Source organism: Xenopus laevis, chromosome 4S (genome assembly GCF_017654675.1).
Source record: "Xenopus laevis strain J_2021 chromosome 4S, Xenopus_laevis_v10.1, whole genome shotgun sequence".
NCBI classification, from domain to species: Eukaryota; Metazoa; Chordata; class Amphibia; order Anura; family Pipidae; genus Xenopus; species Xenopus laevis.
Window position 1 is genome coordinate 103,211,045 of NC_054378.1, and position 16,671 is coordinate 103,227,715.

General features: G+C 38.6%; 1 protein-coding gene across 6 annotated transcripts in view; it reads right to left on the reverse strand.

Moving 5' to 3' along the window:
• atrip.S (ATR interacting protein S homeolog) overlaps positions 1-16,671 on the reverse strand; it is a 40,464-nt gene that overhangs the window by 15,147 nt on the left and 8,646 nt on the right. Inside the window, 8 exon segments of one of the 6 annotated variants that reach the window (NM_001095535.1) lie at positions 1,548-1,619; positions 1,721-1,887; positions 3,270-3,379; positions 3,915-4,085; positions 5,175-5,239; positions 7,679-8,087; positions 8,184-8,245; positions 8,492-8,605. In NM_001095535.1, coding sequence (NP_001089004.1) covers positions 1,548-1,619; positions 1,721-1,887; positions 3,270-3,379; positions 3,915-4,085; positions 5,175-5,239; positions 7,679-8,072 — 979 coding nt within the window. In that variant the 5' untranslated portion in view covers positions 8,073-8,087; positions 8,184-8,245; positions 8,492-8,605. 6 annotated transcript variants of the gene reach the window in all.

Consider the following 16,671-nt stretch of genomic DNA (forward strand, 5'->3'; position numbering starts at 1 on the left):
AAAAAAAATCCAAATAGGCAGCGCCATCTTGGGTAAGCCAGTAGCTCTAGCTGATGCGGTACCTCCGCCCACCATGACCGAGGCCTCGGGCCCGGAACAGACACAAAAAGCAGACCTCTCGCCGGAATCTAACATGCTTTTAAATGCCATCCGAGAATCCAAAGAAAAACGCAACTTAATATTTCAATTTATTAAAAAGCATAAACCAGATATTCTCATGCTCCAGGAGACTCATCTTCTCCCACCATATTGTTAGGAGACTACAATGCAGACCTACATCCTCATTTAGACACGACTACGGGGACACTATAGTAGACTCCCGCTGAATAACTGGGCCAACACCAATGTTTTCACAAAAGCCTGGATATGGAAATACCCTAATAAAAGGGAATACTCCTGCTATTCAGCCACATACAAATCTCATTCTCAAATAGATTTTGCCCTTGTGTCCCCCGAGATCCTCCCCAAAATCAACACAATAGAATATTTACCAAGAGGCATCTCAGACCATTCCCCACTCGCTCTTACACTGACCCTACACCCAGACCCATTGGACAGGGTCTAAAAATTGCCCCCAAATGGGATAGGCACTACCAAGGTTGAGGCTATAGTTCAACTAGCCTTAGTACAATTCTGGCAACCGAATCCAGGAACTGCAGATACCTACACAGTGTAGGGTGCATTTAAAAATCCAGCTAACAAATGACAACTTATCTGACACAGAGCGCTTACATCACATGGATCCAACCAGAGACATCAATTATAAGAGAGGATGCAGACTACCGGGTACATGGTTTCACGTGGTATGGACATGTCCCAATGGCCTGTCACTGTTTGCACAAGCTGAAACTAGGAAATGAGCAGCAGTGCCATTGACAAAACACTGGACATAATTCAGATGACAGTACCATAATATACTTGCCAGCACGTTATATAACATTAAAGGAATTGTTCAGTGTAAAAATAAAAACTAGGTAAATAGAAATGTTGTGCAAAATAAAAAATGTTTGTAATATAGTTTGTTAAAAATGTATAAAGGCTGGAGTGACTGGATGTGTAACATAATAGCCAGAACACTTTTACCTGCTTTGTGGCTCACTTGGTTTCCATTGATGGTTACCAGGCAGTAACTAATGAGTGATTTCAGGAGGGGGCACATGGGCCATAACTGTTGCTTTTGAATCTGAGCTGCATGCTAAGGATCAATTGCAAACTCACTGAAAAGTTATGTCCCATGTTGTACCCTTAAAGTCGCTGACTAACTCAGAGTTAGAGAGCTGAAAAGCAGGAAGTAGTATTCTGTTCTGTTAAGACATCTGGTCACTCCAGCCTTTATAGATAACATTTTTATAAAAGAAACACGTTCTATTTACCCAGTTTTTATTTTTACACTGAACAGTTCCTTTAATCATACCATGAGCTGAGTGGTTTTTGTCACAAGACATAACTACTGGTATTCTTCACTGAAGATAGTTAGTTTAGATGACAGGTTGGTAACCCATGTTTCACGAGTATATCAATGTAAATAAGTGGCTCGCATTGCCCACCTTGGCAGTTTTTCCGTTGGGCATAGAAGAGTGAAGAGAAAGTTTTCGAAGATAAAGGTAAAGCTTCGGGTTCTGTAATAAAAAACAAGATATTTTAACACATTTTAGAAAATATTTCTATATGCTGCCCCTTCCTACAACCTGTACAAATTCATCAAGCTGGCAATTCCTACCTTTGCTTATAACTGGAGCTCGTGGACCAATCTGAGGTGAAATTAATGGGGGTATTTTGAGGTTCATATCTGAGCAAAAGGATTCCTTTGTGGGAAAGTTGCTTCTCCCTGCCAGTGGAGATGAACAAGCCTCTAATTTCAGGCTTGTAGAGGGGCTTTTCTGAGGGCTGAAATTAGAAAATAGAAAACAAATAGCGTTTTAGCCAAGAAAGGGATGCTTTACTGCATTTTCTTTTAATTCTTGATATTTGAAGATATCTACATTTTATTCAAGTGATCGCATTAATTCTGAGAAACAAGCTAAAGTCAACTATTAAAGGAGACATATTGTGTCGAAAACACAAGTGCCAGTACATTATAATCTTCTTAATATAGAAGGAAAGTGTTAAAGTAGTGTTATGAAAACTTCAGCAAAAATCATTAGTTCTGCCCATTTGTTCCACTTGCTGCCTCCTTTCCTAGGCTGTGCAGGGGAGGTAGGACTCAACACACTGCACTGTTAGATAGGAACCAATCAGCAGCTAGGTTGACCTAATAGGGAACTGAAGCCTGTATTTGACTGTGTGACTTCAGGGCTGTGATTAGCTGCCCCCTTCTTACTGTGCTTCTGGAAGGGAATAATAGGACACACCAACCTGTATTTGCACTTTATTAATGCTGGGAATACAGTATCTGTGGTTGCTTGTTTTATTTCTTGTATGGATTAATAATATTATTGCTATTCCAATTTTACTTGCAAATCCTAAAATCTGGATTCAAGCACCATGTGTCATTTTGCATTGTACCTTACTATGTGGGATTTACTGGTGCATAACTGTGGGTCTCCATATGCAATTAGTAGGCATGTAATGCTGCTGCACCCAAGCTCGAAAACAGCTAATAGTGATGTGCATGTAAATGCTACCTGGCTGTGTAAACAGTACAAGATTACAAACATAATGTTTTTTTTCGTATATAGATATAAATGGACATGTGCTGCAGATCATAATACACGGAGACTTACCTAATGGTGAGGAGAAAAGGTTTATTAAGTATTAAATCACTATGATAACAAAGAGGTAAATTTATATGCTCTAACTTATTAAAGACAAGAAATAGCATGCAAACAGAAGCTCACAGGTATACTTCGTATGCTCTCATAATAGATTAAAATCTGCAATTGTGCCTTATATAATTTCTAAAATTGCAACAAAGAGGAAGAGGCTCGCTTTGAATTTTATTGGACATACCAACAATAACTGCAGCCAATAATCTTATTGGTTGTGTTAAAACCCATCAAACCCTGACTGTGTGTAAGAGCAGAACAATGAGAATTAACTTTGGCTGCCATCCTTGTTACTGTGCCCTGGCTTTTAACAGAGCTCTGGCACATTATCAATTGTATGCCTTAAATAAGAGCAAGATCTGAGTATAGCCAAACCTGTAATGGTTGTCACTACTGGTACTAGATTATACCTAGTAAAAAGGATTTTTCCATTCGCATGGTGATAACTGAATGCCCAGTACTTTTACTTTAGCTAATGTACCAATACACGCCTCGATCACATACCTAACCACTGGTACTGCTGTCCTGTTGTTGCGTTCACAGTTCTGTAGTTTAGTTTTTAGTTCATTCATTTCTGCATCTTTAAACTCCAACTCTGACTGCAAAGATTGCATCTGACAAAAGAAAAATATGAATGGTCTTATGAGAGAAAACAAAATGGCTTATGTTCAAGCCCTGGTGCCTATCTCAACAATTCTTGAAACATTCCTTCGACTCAAAGTCCAGCAAAATTGGTTAGCTGCTTCATCAAATCTCCTGAGGTACAAATAGGCTCTGTCTATGTTCTAAAAGCAAAAATATGATCTGCTTCTTAGCATATTTTGCAGGTCAGTCATTTTGGTGGTGACTTTTGAGAGGGGTCAGGCCCGTTATTCAAATGTGAGGCCTTTGTGAAAATGGTACAAAATCACTGGTCACATGTAGCTCCTTTGTAAGGAGTGCAGTACCCCTCTACAACCACAGATTCCATTCATTAGACACCAGAATTTCATTTGGGTCAGTAACCACTTAAAGGTAAATACTGTTCAAACTGTATAATAAGCTTAACTAGTAGCTGCCCAATCAATTCACAACAGGCCTACTACTTGCACCAACAAAAAAATGCAACCATTTCACAAGCTGCATGATGCTCTACCTAGGACTAAATACCTTTTTGTTAAGCTCTCGCTCCCTCACACTTTGCATCTGAGATTTTTCCTTCTCCATCAATACATGAGTGATTTTTTGCTGCTCCAGGTTGGACTCCGTCTGACACAGGGCATCACGCAAGACCTTGATTTCCCCATTTTTAACAAGTACTTCATCTTGTAATTCCTTCAGCTGAATGAAAAAAAACACAAAAAAAATGCATATTGTAAGAACCAAGAAATACAAATGAAAAACATCACATTACAAATATATCAGTGTGAAGAAAAAGGTTAATACAAGCAGTGGAAAAAGGCAGCTCTTTTTTCAATGGAGAACTAAGTAAAGCTGCCAGAATAATGCAGCTATTTTAAGCAAAATGTATAATTTTCTGCAGCATGCCAGAGGATTGCAAATAGCGACAACAAGTTTAACTTATGAAGTAATGTCAGGTAGCCATTTTCAGATCTAGGCTGAACTTATTCTTAATGTGCAAGATCATATCTGTGCTACTTTCTCAGTACAGGTATGGAACCTATTATCCAGAATGCTCGGGACCTGGGGTTTTCCGGATAAGGGATCTTTCCATAATTTGGATCTTCATGCCTTAAGTCTTTAAGAAAATCATGTAAAGAATAAATAAACCCAATAGGCTGGTTTTGCTTCCAATAAGGATTAATGATATCTTAGTTTGGATCAAGTACAAGGTACTGTTCCAAAGTATAATAAAAGGAAATAATTTTTACAAATTTTAATTATTTGGATACAATGGAGTCTATTGGGAGCTTTCTGGATAATGGGTTTCCGGATAATGGATCCTATACCTGTATTAACTTCCTGCTAGTATTATAAGCTGCCAATAAGGTTTCAGAACCATGTGTGGGTGTTCAAACACAAATGCTTTACTGGTTTTACAAAATGTGTGCCCATGTCAAGCACAGGTTTAGTTAAATGCACCATTGTCCTGATGTCAAGTGAAGCATGCATAGGCTCACTGTGTATATATGCACACAGGGAAGTCAGAAGTACATGGACAATGGAAGACACATATGATAGGACAAAAAGGGTGCTTGGATAAAAATAAAACTTGCCCTTTAAAGGTAAAAAAACAGGCTTGGTTGGCTCTTGCAGTCGCTAATAAATCTGTAATTTGACTAGAGATTTGCAGCTTGTTCAGAGTATAGAAGTCTTAGTGTGACATTATAAGAGGTTGATTTTGTTACTAATACAAAAGCTTCTAAAATGCAACAAGCTTTAATAAGACCTAAGATAAGAAATGCGAACCTTATGCTTCAAATCTTCATGATGAGCTTGCAAAACGTCCAGCTCCACTTCATATTTTTGAGATACTGAAACAGACAAAGAAGAGGGAGAGGGAAAGAGAGGAAAAATAAAATCGTTTCACACTTAACCTGAAAAATGCATTATAAGGACACTACTACTCAAAGCATATATCCATGAACCACCTGAAGTGTTAAAATTACTATGAGAACTTCATTGCATTACTAATAACTCATACAGAAGAAGAATAGAAGCTAATTGTTTGGATTTACTTTACAAACTCTGTTTTTCTTCCACACTCCAAAAACATACAGGCAGTTTAAAAGGCTCCTGATAAAATGTAATGTTTTCCTCATATGTCATGTGCTCATTAGCAGTAAGAAACATGTGGGCACACACATTACTCTCCTTGGGAGTCTGTCTGAGGGGTTTAAACCCTCTGTCTATAAATCTATTAGAATATCCCCCTGAAGTAGTCGACACTCTGACTAAACACGTTGGGCTGCTGTAACTGGTTTTATACTTCTATGCTGGAAACTTTGCAACTTAAAGGGGTTGTCCACCTTCAGACACTTTTTTCCAGTTCAGTTGGTTTCAGATCGTTCACCAAAAAAAGGTTTTTTGCTATTACTTTCCAATTTCTATTTGTTATAATTTTTCTTTTTTTAAAGTATACTTCATTTTTCTAATATTGAAGTGTAAAGTTTAATTTTTGACCTTCTAAAGCAGCTCTGGGAGGGGCAGACTCATTAACTGCTCTAAATGGATACATTTAGTTTGATACATGTTTTATCTGTGTCCCTCCTGAGCAGAATCCCTGAGCTTCATGAAAGGCAGAATTGATACAATAGTTGCTTTATTCCACAGATACTGTGGAGAAATGTATCAACTAAAGGTAGCAAATTGTAACAGTTCAGATGCTCCTGGACAACTGAGCTGTCAGACTGAAACACTATGCACAGGAACATTAAACTTTAATTATGAAAAAACAATAAAAAATGGAAAACAATTGAATAAAGTCTTTATTTCTGGTGAACAATCTGAAAACATCACAGCCCTGCTTACATCTGTAAGTGCATTACATTTATATAAATAAAGAATCTCATTGATTTTATGCTATGGGAGCAGGCCCCACTTTTTATATTTAATTGTAGTGCTTTACAAGTCTGACCAACTTTTTGAGGAGGCTGCACTCTGCTATCAATACTGTTTTATGATTAAGAACCAGGGGATTCGATGATAAAGCAGATTATCAATTGACTGTGGACTTTAATTTATACATTACATTCATCTTCTATTAGTGTGGGATATTGACAAGTATATTGGCCCTGGGCCCCACTTTCTTATTGAATATCCTAATAAAATTGACCATAGTGTGTGTGTTAGAATGTGATAAGCACTTTAGACTGTAAGATACACTGAGGCAGGGACTGAATGATGTATAATCTCTGTAAATTAATATATTGACCCTATATCAGTCATAATAATATATATAGATGTGAGCAAGTGATCAGGTGGAATTGTTTGCGGCCAATGCCAGGCTGCAAAGTTATTTACAAATAACTTTTAAAGCACTTAAAATTGTTAACAATTTCATACTGGAAAATTGCTTATAAATGCTCTTCTTTTATTAGCTAAAAATAATTTATTGAATTGACATGTCGTTTAAGATGAAAAAGATGAAAAGGCACAGGTTACTGAGCAGATAAGCTTTGTAACAGAATACAATGGTATTCTACATAGTGCATCTGTTATCTGCTATGTAACCTGAGCCTTGAATGGCTGCCCCCATGGGTACACAGCAGATTGTTTATATAAACTATAGTAGTGTTTTTTTTTTAAGCAAACACACCCATTTTACTAGGGAAACAGAACATTATATTTTAATTACTTTAATGCACTTGTTTGGAAGTTATTGTTCTTTTGATTTATTAGCCTATTCTTCTACATTCCAGCCAGCAACCAAAAACTCTATCTGGTTGTCGGGGTCGCCGATTCTGGGAACATGTTCATCTTCCGACACCACATTCCTGTCTAGTTGCTAGGGTAACTAAACAGATGTCTAAATTCAAAGCATAAGAAAACTTATCATTCAAAAGAATACTAGTATCTTTACTATAACAAAGGTTAATTTTGAAGTAAGTAACTTCATATTTAGAGAAAATATTTTTTGATATATGACCTTAGTATGATTAGATATAATCATATATACAAACAAGGGAATGTTGTGCTCACCACTAATTTTTATAAACCATTAGGCGGGGGTGCAATGAGGCTGTCACTATATATATATATATATATATATATATATATATATATATATTATTTCCTTTTTTAGTATAATGCAATATCTGCAGAACCTTTCATTCTTTCATGTATGCCAAGATTTTTAAAAATTCAACATCTACTTTCTGATACATTTAAATTACCACTAATAATGCAATGGGATAAGATATTCGGTGTGCTGGAATACAGTGAATGGACGTGTATAGACACATCTTACTTACCCTGTTGTTCCTTTTTTTTGTGTGACGAAGACTGTGGCTTTGTGGAATTTAATGTATATGCTGACTGGTTATTTATAACCATTTTCCCTTGCTGATAATTGTTTCGGATACTTGTCACTGCCGTGTCCTGCGTGCAAGCTTGTGATGCAAGGATGTCAATCTCCTCTAGGTCGTCAGCTGTAAAATCTTCATTGTCATCAAAAGGGTCATCCATGGCCTTGTAGTTGACATCTGCTGCTCGGTGACGCTTTGGAGGAGGATACCTGCTTCTGTCATAGTTAGTGCTCTGGACACCTTGTGGTATACGGAGAGATGAGCCAACTTGAGCCCGCCCTGGGCCATACAATATGGAATTTTCCCTTTTCTTATTGGCAAACAAGGGGTTAGCAGACATAGTGCACAAGAAGTCCTGTAACTGGGGATAAAAAAAGCTAAATTAGAGCACAGAACACAGTTTATGTCGAAAAGTAAAGGGTATAGTATATTTTCTCAAGAAGAAAAATACCTCCTTCCGTATCTGAATAATTGCAGTATACAGCTAATTTTCAATAATATAAGATGCAAATTGAACGTTTGCCGTTTAATATAGAGCTCCTTACTGCTTATTCTGAGAGTCTGAGCTCTAATCTCAGGGAGGGTAGAGTTCCTTAGAATGATATGTCCCTTCACTTTGCAAAATCTGATGTTTGGGTTAGTATGAACAGTGTTGGACTGGCCCACCGGGATACCAGGAAAACTCCCGGTGGCCCAGGGGTCAGTGGGCCTCTTGCTTCTAACCGTTTGGCCTATTTCATGATCACTCCCTATTTCTTGTGGGAATAAAGGGGCTTAATAATGGAAGACTATAGTACAGTATGTAGAGAAAAGAGACTAGGAGAATAAAGAGGTTGAGTGAGGAGAGGAGGTATAATAGTTTGGAAAGTGGGCCCTCAGCCTAAGGTTTTCTGGTGGGCCCCTGACATCCCAGTCCCACACTGAGCATGAGGGTGTATGACCCGCTTTCGCTATTAGCCCTCTCCTATAGTAAAAGCACACAACATATTTACAGAATATATATAACCATTTTCTAAATAAAACACAGCAATGAATTTATCCCAAGGATATGCTACAGCTTTGCCCTATGAAGTACTATTGGTTCATATGAGCCTATAAGTCTTACAGCACATTGCACAGGTTGGCTGGGACACTCTTGTACTTTGTGTAGAGCTGCTAAGAAACATGCTTGTGTGTAGCCCTATGCTTCCGAGAAACAAGTAGAAATATAGCGGCCAGGACGAACTAACAGAGTGTCTACCAAATACAATGAGGGAACAGCAAAAAAAAAATACAAATATGATAAAAAAAAAATGCAAACTACTTCACCCTAATAATGAGCATGTCCCACGCACGTTACTTATTTATTATATGTTTAGCAAAAAAAAAAAATACCTCAGTATAACCCCCTCTCCATGCTCTGAGAAAAGCTCTGTGAAAAAGGCAATAGGGCGACAAGCGCCGCTATTGGATGATGCTACATGCCCCGACGTCTCGCCCCTCCTCACACCACATCCGGCTGTAACCGGAAGTGAGTAGCTCCGCGTCCACCAGAGGATTCAGATTGTGGCGCGTAAATTCTCCCTCTCCTTGAAAAATGTACTGCTCGTTTGGGCTGTGTGGATCAGTCGCTGTACGAGAGAGAAGAGGTGTGAGGGGAACGCTGGATCAGATAAACGCTGAGGAGAAGGTTAGGGAAGTGGAACGATGAGGGGAAAGGCTGCACGAGAGGAAGAGGAATACAGAGAGGACGCTTGGGGAGGTAAATGCTGTGTGAGAAGGATGATGAGGGGAGGGTTTTGCACAGACAAATGCTACGTAAGGAGAAGGCTGCGTGTGGGATATAGATTGTGTAGAGGAAAAAGCCCTGTGTGGGGAATACTGTGTTTTGGGGGGACAGCTGTGTAGGAAAGGCTGTTTGAGGGGAATGCTGGGGAATATGCTGTTTGGAGACTGTTTAAAGGAGACATTTTGTGTAAAAAAATAAGAACATACCATTGCATTATACTCATTTAGATATAGAAGAATTGTGCTTAAAAAAAAAAAAGATATATCCCTCTCTTCCACTTCCTGCTCCCTGAATTCCCAGGCTGTGCGAGGGGAGACGGCGGAACCAATCAGCAGCTAGCAGGAACTGAAGCCTGTCTGTGCTTGTGTGACTGCAGGGCTGTGATTGGCTGTCCCCCTCCTACTGTGTTTCTGGCAGGGACTGTTAGGACACGCCCACCCCTCATTTGAAACAGGGATAGGGACCAGTGAACATCTATAGGGAGCTCCAATAAAGGGGCTATTTTTAAATATAATATTCATTTTTAGCACCATGTAAAAACAAAACCATATATTACTTATAATTGCCTACAAAATTAGTTTTTTTTTATTTATCCTATATGTCTCCTTTAAAAAAAAGTGTTGAATGGAAAAAGAAAAGTGCTATGTGGGGGTTATTTCTTTTATTGTGTGCAGCTGGGACTATAGGGTTGCCACCTTTGCCAGAGGCTAAAGCTGACAGGGCAGATAGCATTGGGGGTGGGGCAGTGATGTTGGGGTGGGCATGATGACATCAAAGGAAAGCACAATGATGTCAGTGGAGTTATAACACTGGGGCGGGGTTAGTGCACCACTTAGATGCAAATGGCTTGCATTCTGTTGAGTTTTCTGAATGTTTTAATCTGGACAGAAAGTTTTGAACAGACAACAGATGTCCAGTTAAAAACCACAGGGGTGGCTGTTCATCTGTGCTGAATCAATCTGCTGGGCAAGTTGGGTTCCTGGATTAACTTCTCCACTGCCAGTTCCATCCAGATGAATTTGATCTGCCCCTGGCTCTTACTGTGGTGGAACGCACGGTGACTTAGATTGGAAGGGCAACCATAGCAACCAGCCAAAACAGCTTTTAAGGAAAATATGCAACGCACCCCCCCCCATGCCTCTGAGGAAGCTGATTGGACCAGCAAAACGCATCAGACCTTTATTGCATTCTTTGAAAAAACTACACTATATATTTTTTGTTTCTGGTGTTTGTTTATCTCCATTGCCAGAGGCGCTGATCCATTTTTTACACACAGGGGTGGCAACCCTATCTCTATCTATATTCTGCCTGACAAGTAAGCCAGGTTTTTGTTCGGGTTTCACAAGGTTGAAAACCGAACAGAAAGTTGAGACCCAAACAGGCCTTAGAAAAACCAAACAGGTGGGAACCCTAGGTACAGGTTATTTTTATTAGTGTGTTTAGCAGGGAGTGAAGGGAATGCTGAGAGATGGTGAACGCTGTGTGACGTCTATTTCTATAAGTTCTAGGATCTGCTATTCCTAACCGTGCATGGAATGGGATGGAGGGGCACAGATCTGGGCTCTACTTTTTCTATCAGAGCTTTGAGATGGGCGTGAGGGGGGCAGCTGTGTGGAGGCAAAGACGATGTGGGGGACAGCTATGTGGGGAAGTCTGATTTGAATGCTAAGAAGAGTGTTTGCTCTCTAAGTGTCTTTGCTCTCTGTTCTGTTGGAACAGTATTTGTTTTTCATATCCTTATATACATTTCATTTGTTTTGCAGAATATGGCACCAAAGATGATAATTATGCTGAGTGAAAATGGATCTGAATCACAAAGAACATGGTGGTATATGCTTATATTTGCTAACCCACTTTGTGTTTCCATTTTGCATAATGATTCAGGACACTTTTGTTTTGCATACACTGTGGCATGGTCCTGTTATATACAGTTATACAGATATATTCACCCACTATTATTGCTACACTAGCCTATTTACACTATACTATATAGTGCTGATGTATGCCACAGCTCTTTACATAAATTATACGTCATTCACACCAGTCCCTGCCCCAGCAGAGCTACCAAATTCACAAACACTAACATCAAGTGCCACCCTGTGTGGCCTTCGTATTTAGTAAATAGCTGGTGGGGATAATTGAAAATTAATTACTCCCTTTTCATACATCTGAATTTGTTTTAACTTTATTTGTTTTTTTGTTTTTTTTATATATATATATATATATATATATATATATATATATATATATATATATATATATATATATCTCAAGTTGACCTGACATGTTTTGACGATGACCCTGTATAAGACACACCATGTAAATGTCAAAAGAAAGAACTTGGAGAATCTCGTCGGATTAACTACATGATGTAGATGTGGGAATGGCATGTCCTTGAAAAACAGAGGAAGAATCTTACTGTTCCATAGAACCATCATAGCAGAAAAAGTTCCAGGAGATGTCTAAAAACATTAAAAAAAACACACCTTGGATATTTTGGAAACTGCAACGTTTCATGGATGAAATTACCAGCCAAAACAGGCAAGTTAAAATTATAGTATAGCTACTGTAACATTAAAAGGGGGTTACTACTTATGTGCAGGGAAGGGTGTTCCGTTGCCTTAGATATATAATAGCACATGGATTTGTGTTTAGAATTTATCCCCTTTAGGTGTGATGACTTGTGCAGGAAAAAATTGTTTGTGCGATTTTTAACACACATATTTTTTCTTTCTTCCACAGAAAATTACAGACTGTATATCACACATTTTATCTTCTGGGTTTCAAACCCTTTCTCACTGCAGCTCCTGCACATACTTTATCACAATTGTACTAACTGACAGACATAGAAACCGGAGGATTGTTTGCAGCCAATCAGGAATGTGCCAGTATAGGCGATCCTTCTTCATTTTTTTGAAAGAAACAACGGGATAGGATTGAATGCTTCTCAATAGGAAGCGGTAGACCCCACAAAATTTCTTGGGTGCTGAGATGGGCTCTGTGCAAAACTGCTTCACCAATTGTTGGTGCATTGTCCTGACTTATATGATGTATGCATAGGATAGACTTCAAGATAAAAGTGTGCAAGAGCCAGGCTATATTGAAGGGACTTAAAGATGAAGTTTATAAAAAGGCCAATGTTTTTCCCCGCAAAAGGTGAAATCTCTAAAGAGAATGCAGCGGTATACACAGATCCAACCACCAAGGAAAGGTTGCCAACATCTAAGGACTTGAAGAATTCATGCCTAAGATAGGGCAGTATAAATTTCAAAGACTATTTTCTGAGGCATTATGGCACATGGGGCTATTTTTTTTTTCATTTCATAGTCGTATGTCAGAAAGGTGCAGTGGCGGCTTTGATGCCATTCCTATAAAAATAAAGAGAGGGGCTGTTTTGATTTGTACCCCTAAGCTACAAAAGGTAACAAAATGTTGTTTTTGTAGTTTGTTGGTAACTACACCATCATTATCTTCACCAGATCAGGCATTGCAGATGGTGCTCTGGCTGGAATTGAACTCCAGCTGTTGCGAATAGTTACATTTGAAAACACTGCTTCCTATTTGGAATCGAGTGCTGTAGCACATCACATGTGGCAGTCATAAATGAGTCGCCAGTTCTCCCAAGAATAGTGGACCATTTATTTTAATCGGCTAGAAAGATTACTAATTTTTGTGTAAAAGGGGAAAAGGTGAAAAACCCATTAAAGACATACAGCGGGGAAATAAGTATTGAACACATCAACATTTTTCTTGGTTAATATACTTCTAATGGGACTATAGACATGAAATTTACACCAGATGTCTATCACAACCCAAGTAATTCACACACGTACAAAGAACTCAAAACAAATAATTCAATAAATGAAGTTGTGTAGTAAAGTGGATTGACACAGGGACTAATTATTGAACACGCTTACTGAAATGTATTTGATACTTAATAGAAAAGCAATTTTTGGTAATGATCGCTTCAAGACACCTCTTGTACGGAGAAACTAGTCGCATGCATTTCTCCGGTGTGATTTTGGCCCATTCTTCCACACAAACTGTCTCCAAATCTTGAAGGTTCTGGGGGCATCTTTTATGAAGTCTGATCTTCAGTTCTTTCCATAGATTTTCAATTGGATTCAAGTCTTGGCCATTCTAATAGTTTAATTTTCATTCTCAGTCCCAGTACATTTCTCCATTCATCCTTCCTTCAATCATATGAAGTCTGCCAGTGCCATATGCTAAAAAACAGCCCCACACCATGATGTTCCCACCTCCAGACTTCACTGTTGGTATGGTGTTTGTGTGCAATGAAGAGTTCAATTTTGGTCTCATCTGACCAGACTATATTCTACCAGAATTTCATTGGCTTTTCCAAATGTTGTGCTGCAAACTGAGCTTCAACATGCTTTTTCTTTAGCAGTGGAGTCTTGCGCTGTAATTCAAGGTTTTTCTGAAGCTCTCTGCTAGTGATCCTTGGATCTTGGACAACTCTTCTGATTATTCTTTTGACTCCTCTATCGGAAATCTTGCAAGAAGCACCTGGTCGTGCCCGGTTTAAGGTGAAATTAAATTCCAGATTATGGCCCCAGCAGTGCTCACTTGAACTTTCAGAAGCTTTGACATACATCTGAAACTATTGCCATCAGTATGTTTTGCAACAATAATGTTGTGAAGATCTTGAGAGAGCACTTTGCTTTTACCCATCATGAGATACTTCTTGTGTGTTAACTTGGTAATGAGAAATCTTGTTATAGGCCATCAATTAGGACTAAACCAGGTGATATTAATTTTCACTGATAGGGGGCAGGATTGCTTTCTAAATACTGACTGATTTCAGCAGCTTGCTTGGCTTTCCATGCCTTTTGCACCCGCACCTCATTTTCCGTGTGTTCGGTACTTTATCTCTGTGTTATTCCACTTTACTACACATAATTTATGGAATTATATGTTTTGAGTTCTTTGTATGTGTGTGTATTATTTGGGTTGTTAACCAACATCTGGTGTACATTTCATGTCAAAAGTCCCATTTGAAATATATTTACTGAGAAAAACGTTGACATGTTCAATACTTATTTTCCTCACTGTATTAATGAGGCTTTAATCGTGACATTTAAGCAAGCTGTAAGTGGTAGGTGTGGAATAGTATGACCACTTTATGAAAATATCTTGCATGAAACAAAGACAAGGGAACAAAACAGCCCATAAATCATGTTTAAATGTTGGCAAATAGAAATTGCCATTATTCTAGTCCGTAGCACCAGCGCTGCATAAATACCATAAACATTGCTCACCAACCCCTTGGATGTTGCTCTCAGAGGCTTGTTTTTGAATTCCAGGCTTGGAGGCAAGTATTGGTTGCATGAAAACCAAGAGTACTGCCGAACAGAGTCTCCTGTAGGCTTTGCATGCCTATGTTGCTCCCCAACTCTCTTTATTTTTGAATGTGGCTCACGGGTAACAAAGGTTGGGGACCCCTGTTATACAGTATACACCACCATGGTGTATTATTAATAAGCTAAAGGACAGTGAAGGTCCTTTCTCTGAATACCTCTAGCCCAGCTTCCTATGCTACCCCTTTTACTTGCAGGTGGTTTCTCTGAGTTTATGCTCTCTGCATTTCCTGAGATGAGTGAATATTGAGTTGATATCAGAGCAAACAGTAAGCATGCATTTCTAACTAGTCTGTTCATGTTGACCACATCCATGAGGCCGTAAATTGATGTATATGAAGACCTTTACTTTTCTGCATATTGTGTAGCCAAGTTATATGCTAAATTCAGCATTTTCCCTAGAAAATTGTGGGAATGTGTTAAAGGGATACTGTAATGGGAAAAAAATGTTTTTGCAAAATGAATCAGTTAATAGTGCTGTTCCAGCAGAATTCTGCGCTGAAATCCATTTCTCAAAAGAGCAAACAGATTTTTTTTATATTCAATTTTAAAATCTGACATAGGGCTAGACATTTTGTCAATTTCCCAGCTGCCCCTGGTCATGTGACTTGTGCCAGCACTTTAGGAGAGAAATGCTTTCTGGCAGGCTGCTGTTTTTTCTTCTCAATGTAACTGAATGTGTCTCAGTGGGACATGGGTTTTTACTATTTTTGTTCTAGTGTTGTTCTTAGATCTACCAGGTAGCTGTTATCTTGTGTTAGGGAGCTGTTAACTGGTTACCTTCCCATTGTTCTTTTGTTTGGCTGCTGGGGGGGAAAAGGGAGGGGGTGATATGACTCCAACTTGCAGTACAGCAGTAAAGAGTGATTGGAGTTTATCAGAGCACAAGTCACATGACCTGGGCAGCTGGGAAATTGACAATATGTCTAGCCCCATGTCAGATTTTAAAGTTGAATATAAAAAAATCTGTTTGCTCTTTTGAGAAATGGATTTCAGTGCAGAATTCTGCTGGAGCAGCACTATTGCCAATATCCCTTTAAGTTGCAGCCAATGCGGACACAAATAAGCATCTGTGTTGGTATACTACATGAAGGTTATGGTGCACACTATTCCCCAAGATTAGCAGTCCATTTACCAACAATCATTTTTAGTTTTTCTTTTTTTTCCACGAATCTCAAAACATTAGTGGTTCTCCTATATTTCTTAAATGCCCTAAACATTTGATATTTATTAAGTGGAAAAACCACAAAAACATCTAATGCAAAACTTCCCCAAGTTAAAGTTGTCGAGGTCTTCCAGTAGTCAGTGGGAACTGTGCTGATCTTATTGGACTACTTTTAATACATTTGGAGTTTTAGAGGTTTTCAAAATTTTTCTTTGCTGGGAATGATCCGAAAAGCTTGCACTTTGAGGTTTTCGTATTTTATAGCATCATTCAGCACATTTTTTTCATGCACACTTTTTATATCCGGATCTTTTACTAAATTCAGTGACAATTGCGGTTTGTGAGTTTAGTTGTGGTTTTAAATATCTAAAATCTGACCTGAAATAAGGTGCTTGGTGTTGAAATAGTCACTTTTAGTGTATATAGTTAGTCATTCACATCTGATTCCCTTGGTGAATTTGCACTGTTGCTAAGGGATCCTTGGATTTACAAGCAGGTCCAGGCTGCTAGTAACTACAAACACATGCAATTGCACAAACCTTATCAGAGCAGGTGGAAAGGGAGCATGCATTGGTGCTCTCAAGTTTAAAAGGACCCTGTTTCCACAGAAAACCAAAATACCAGTTTT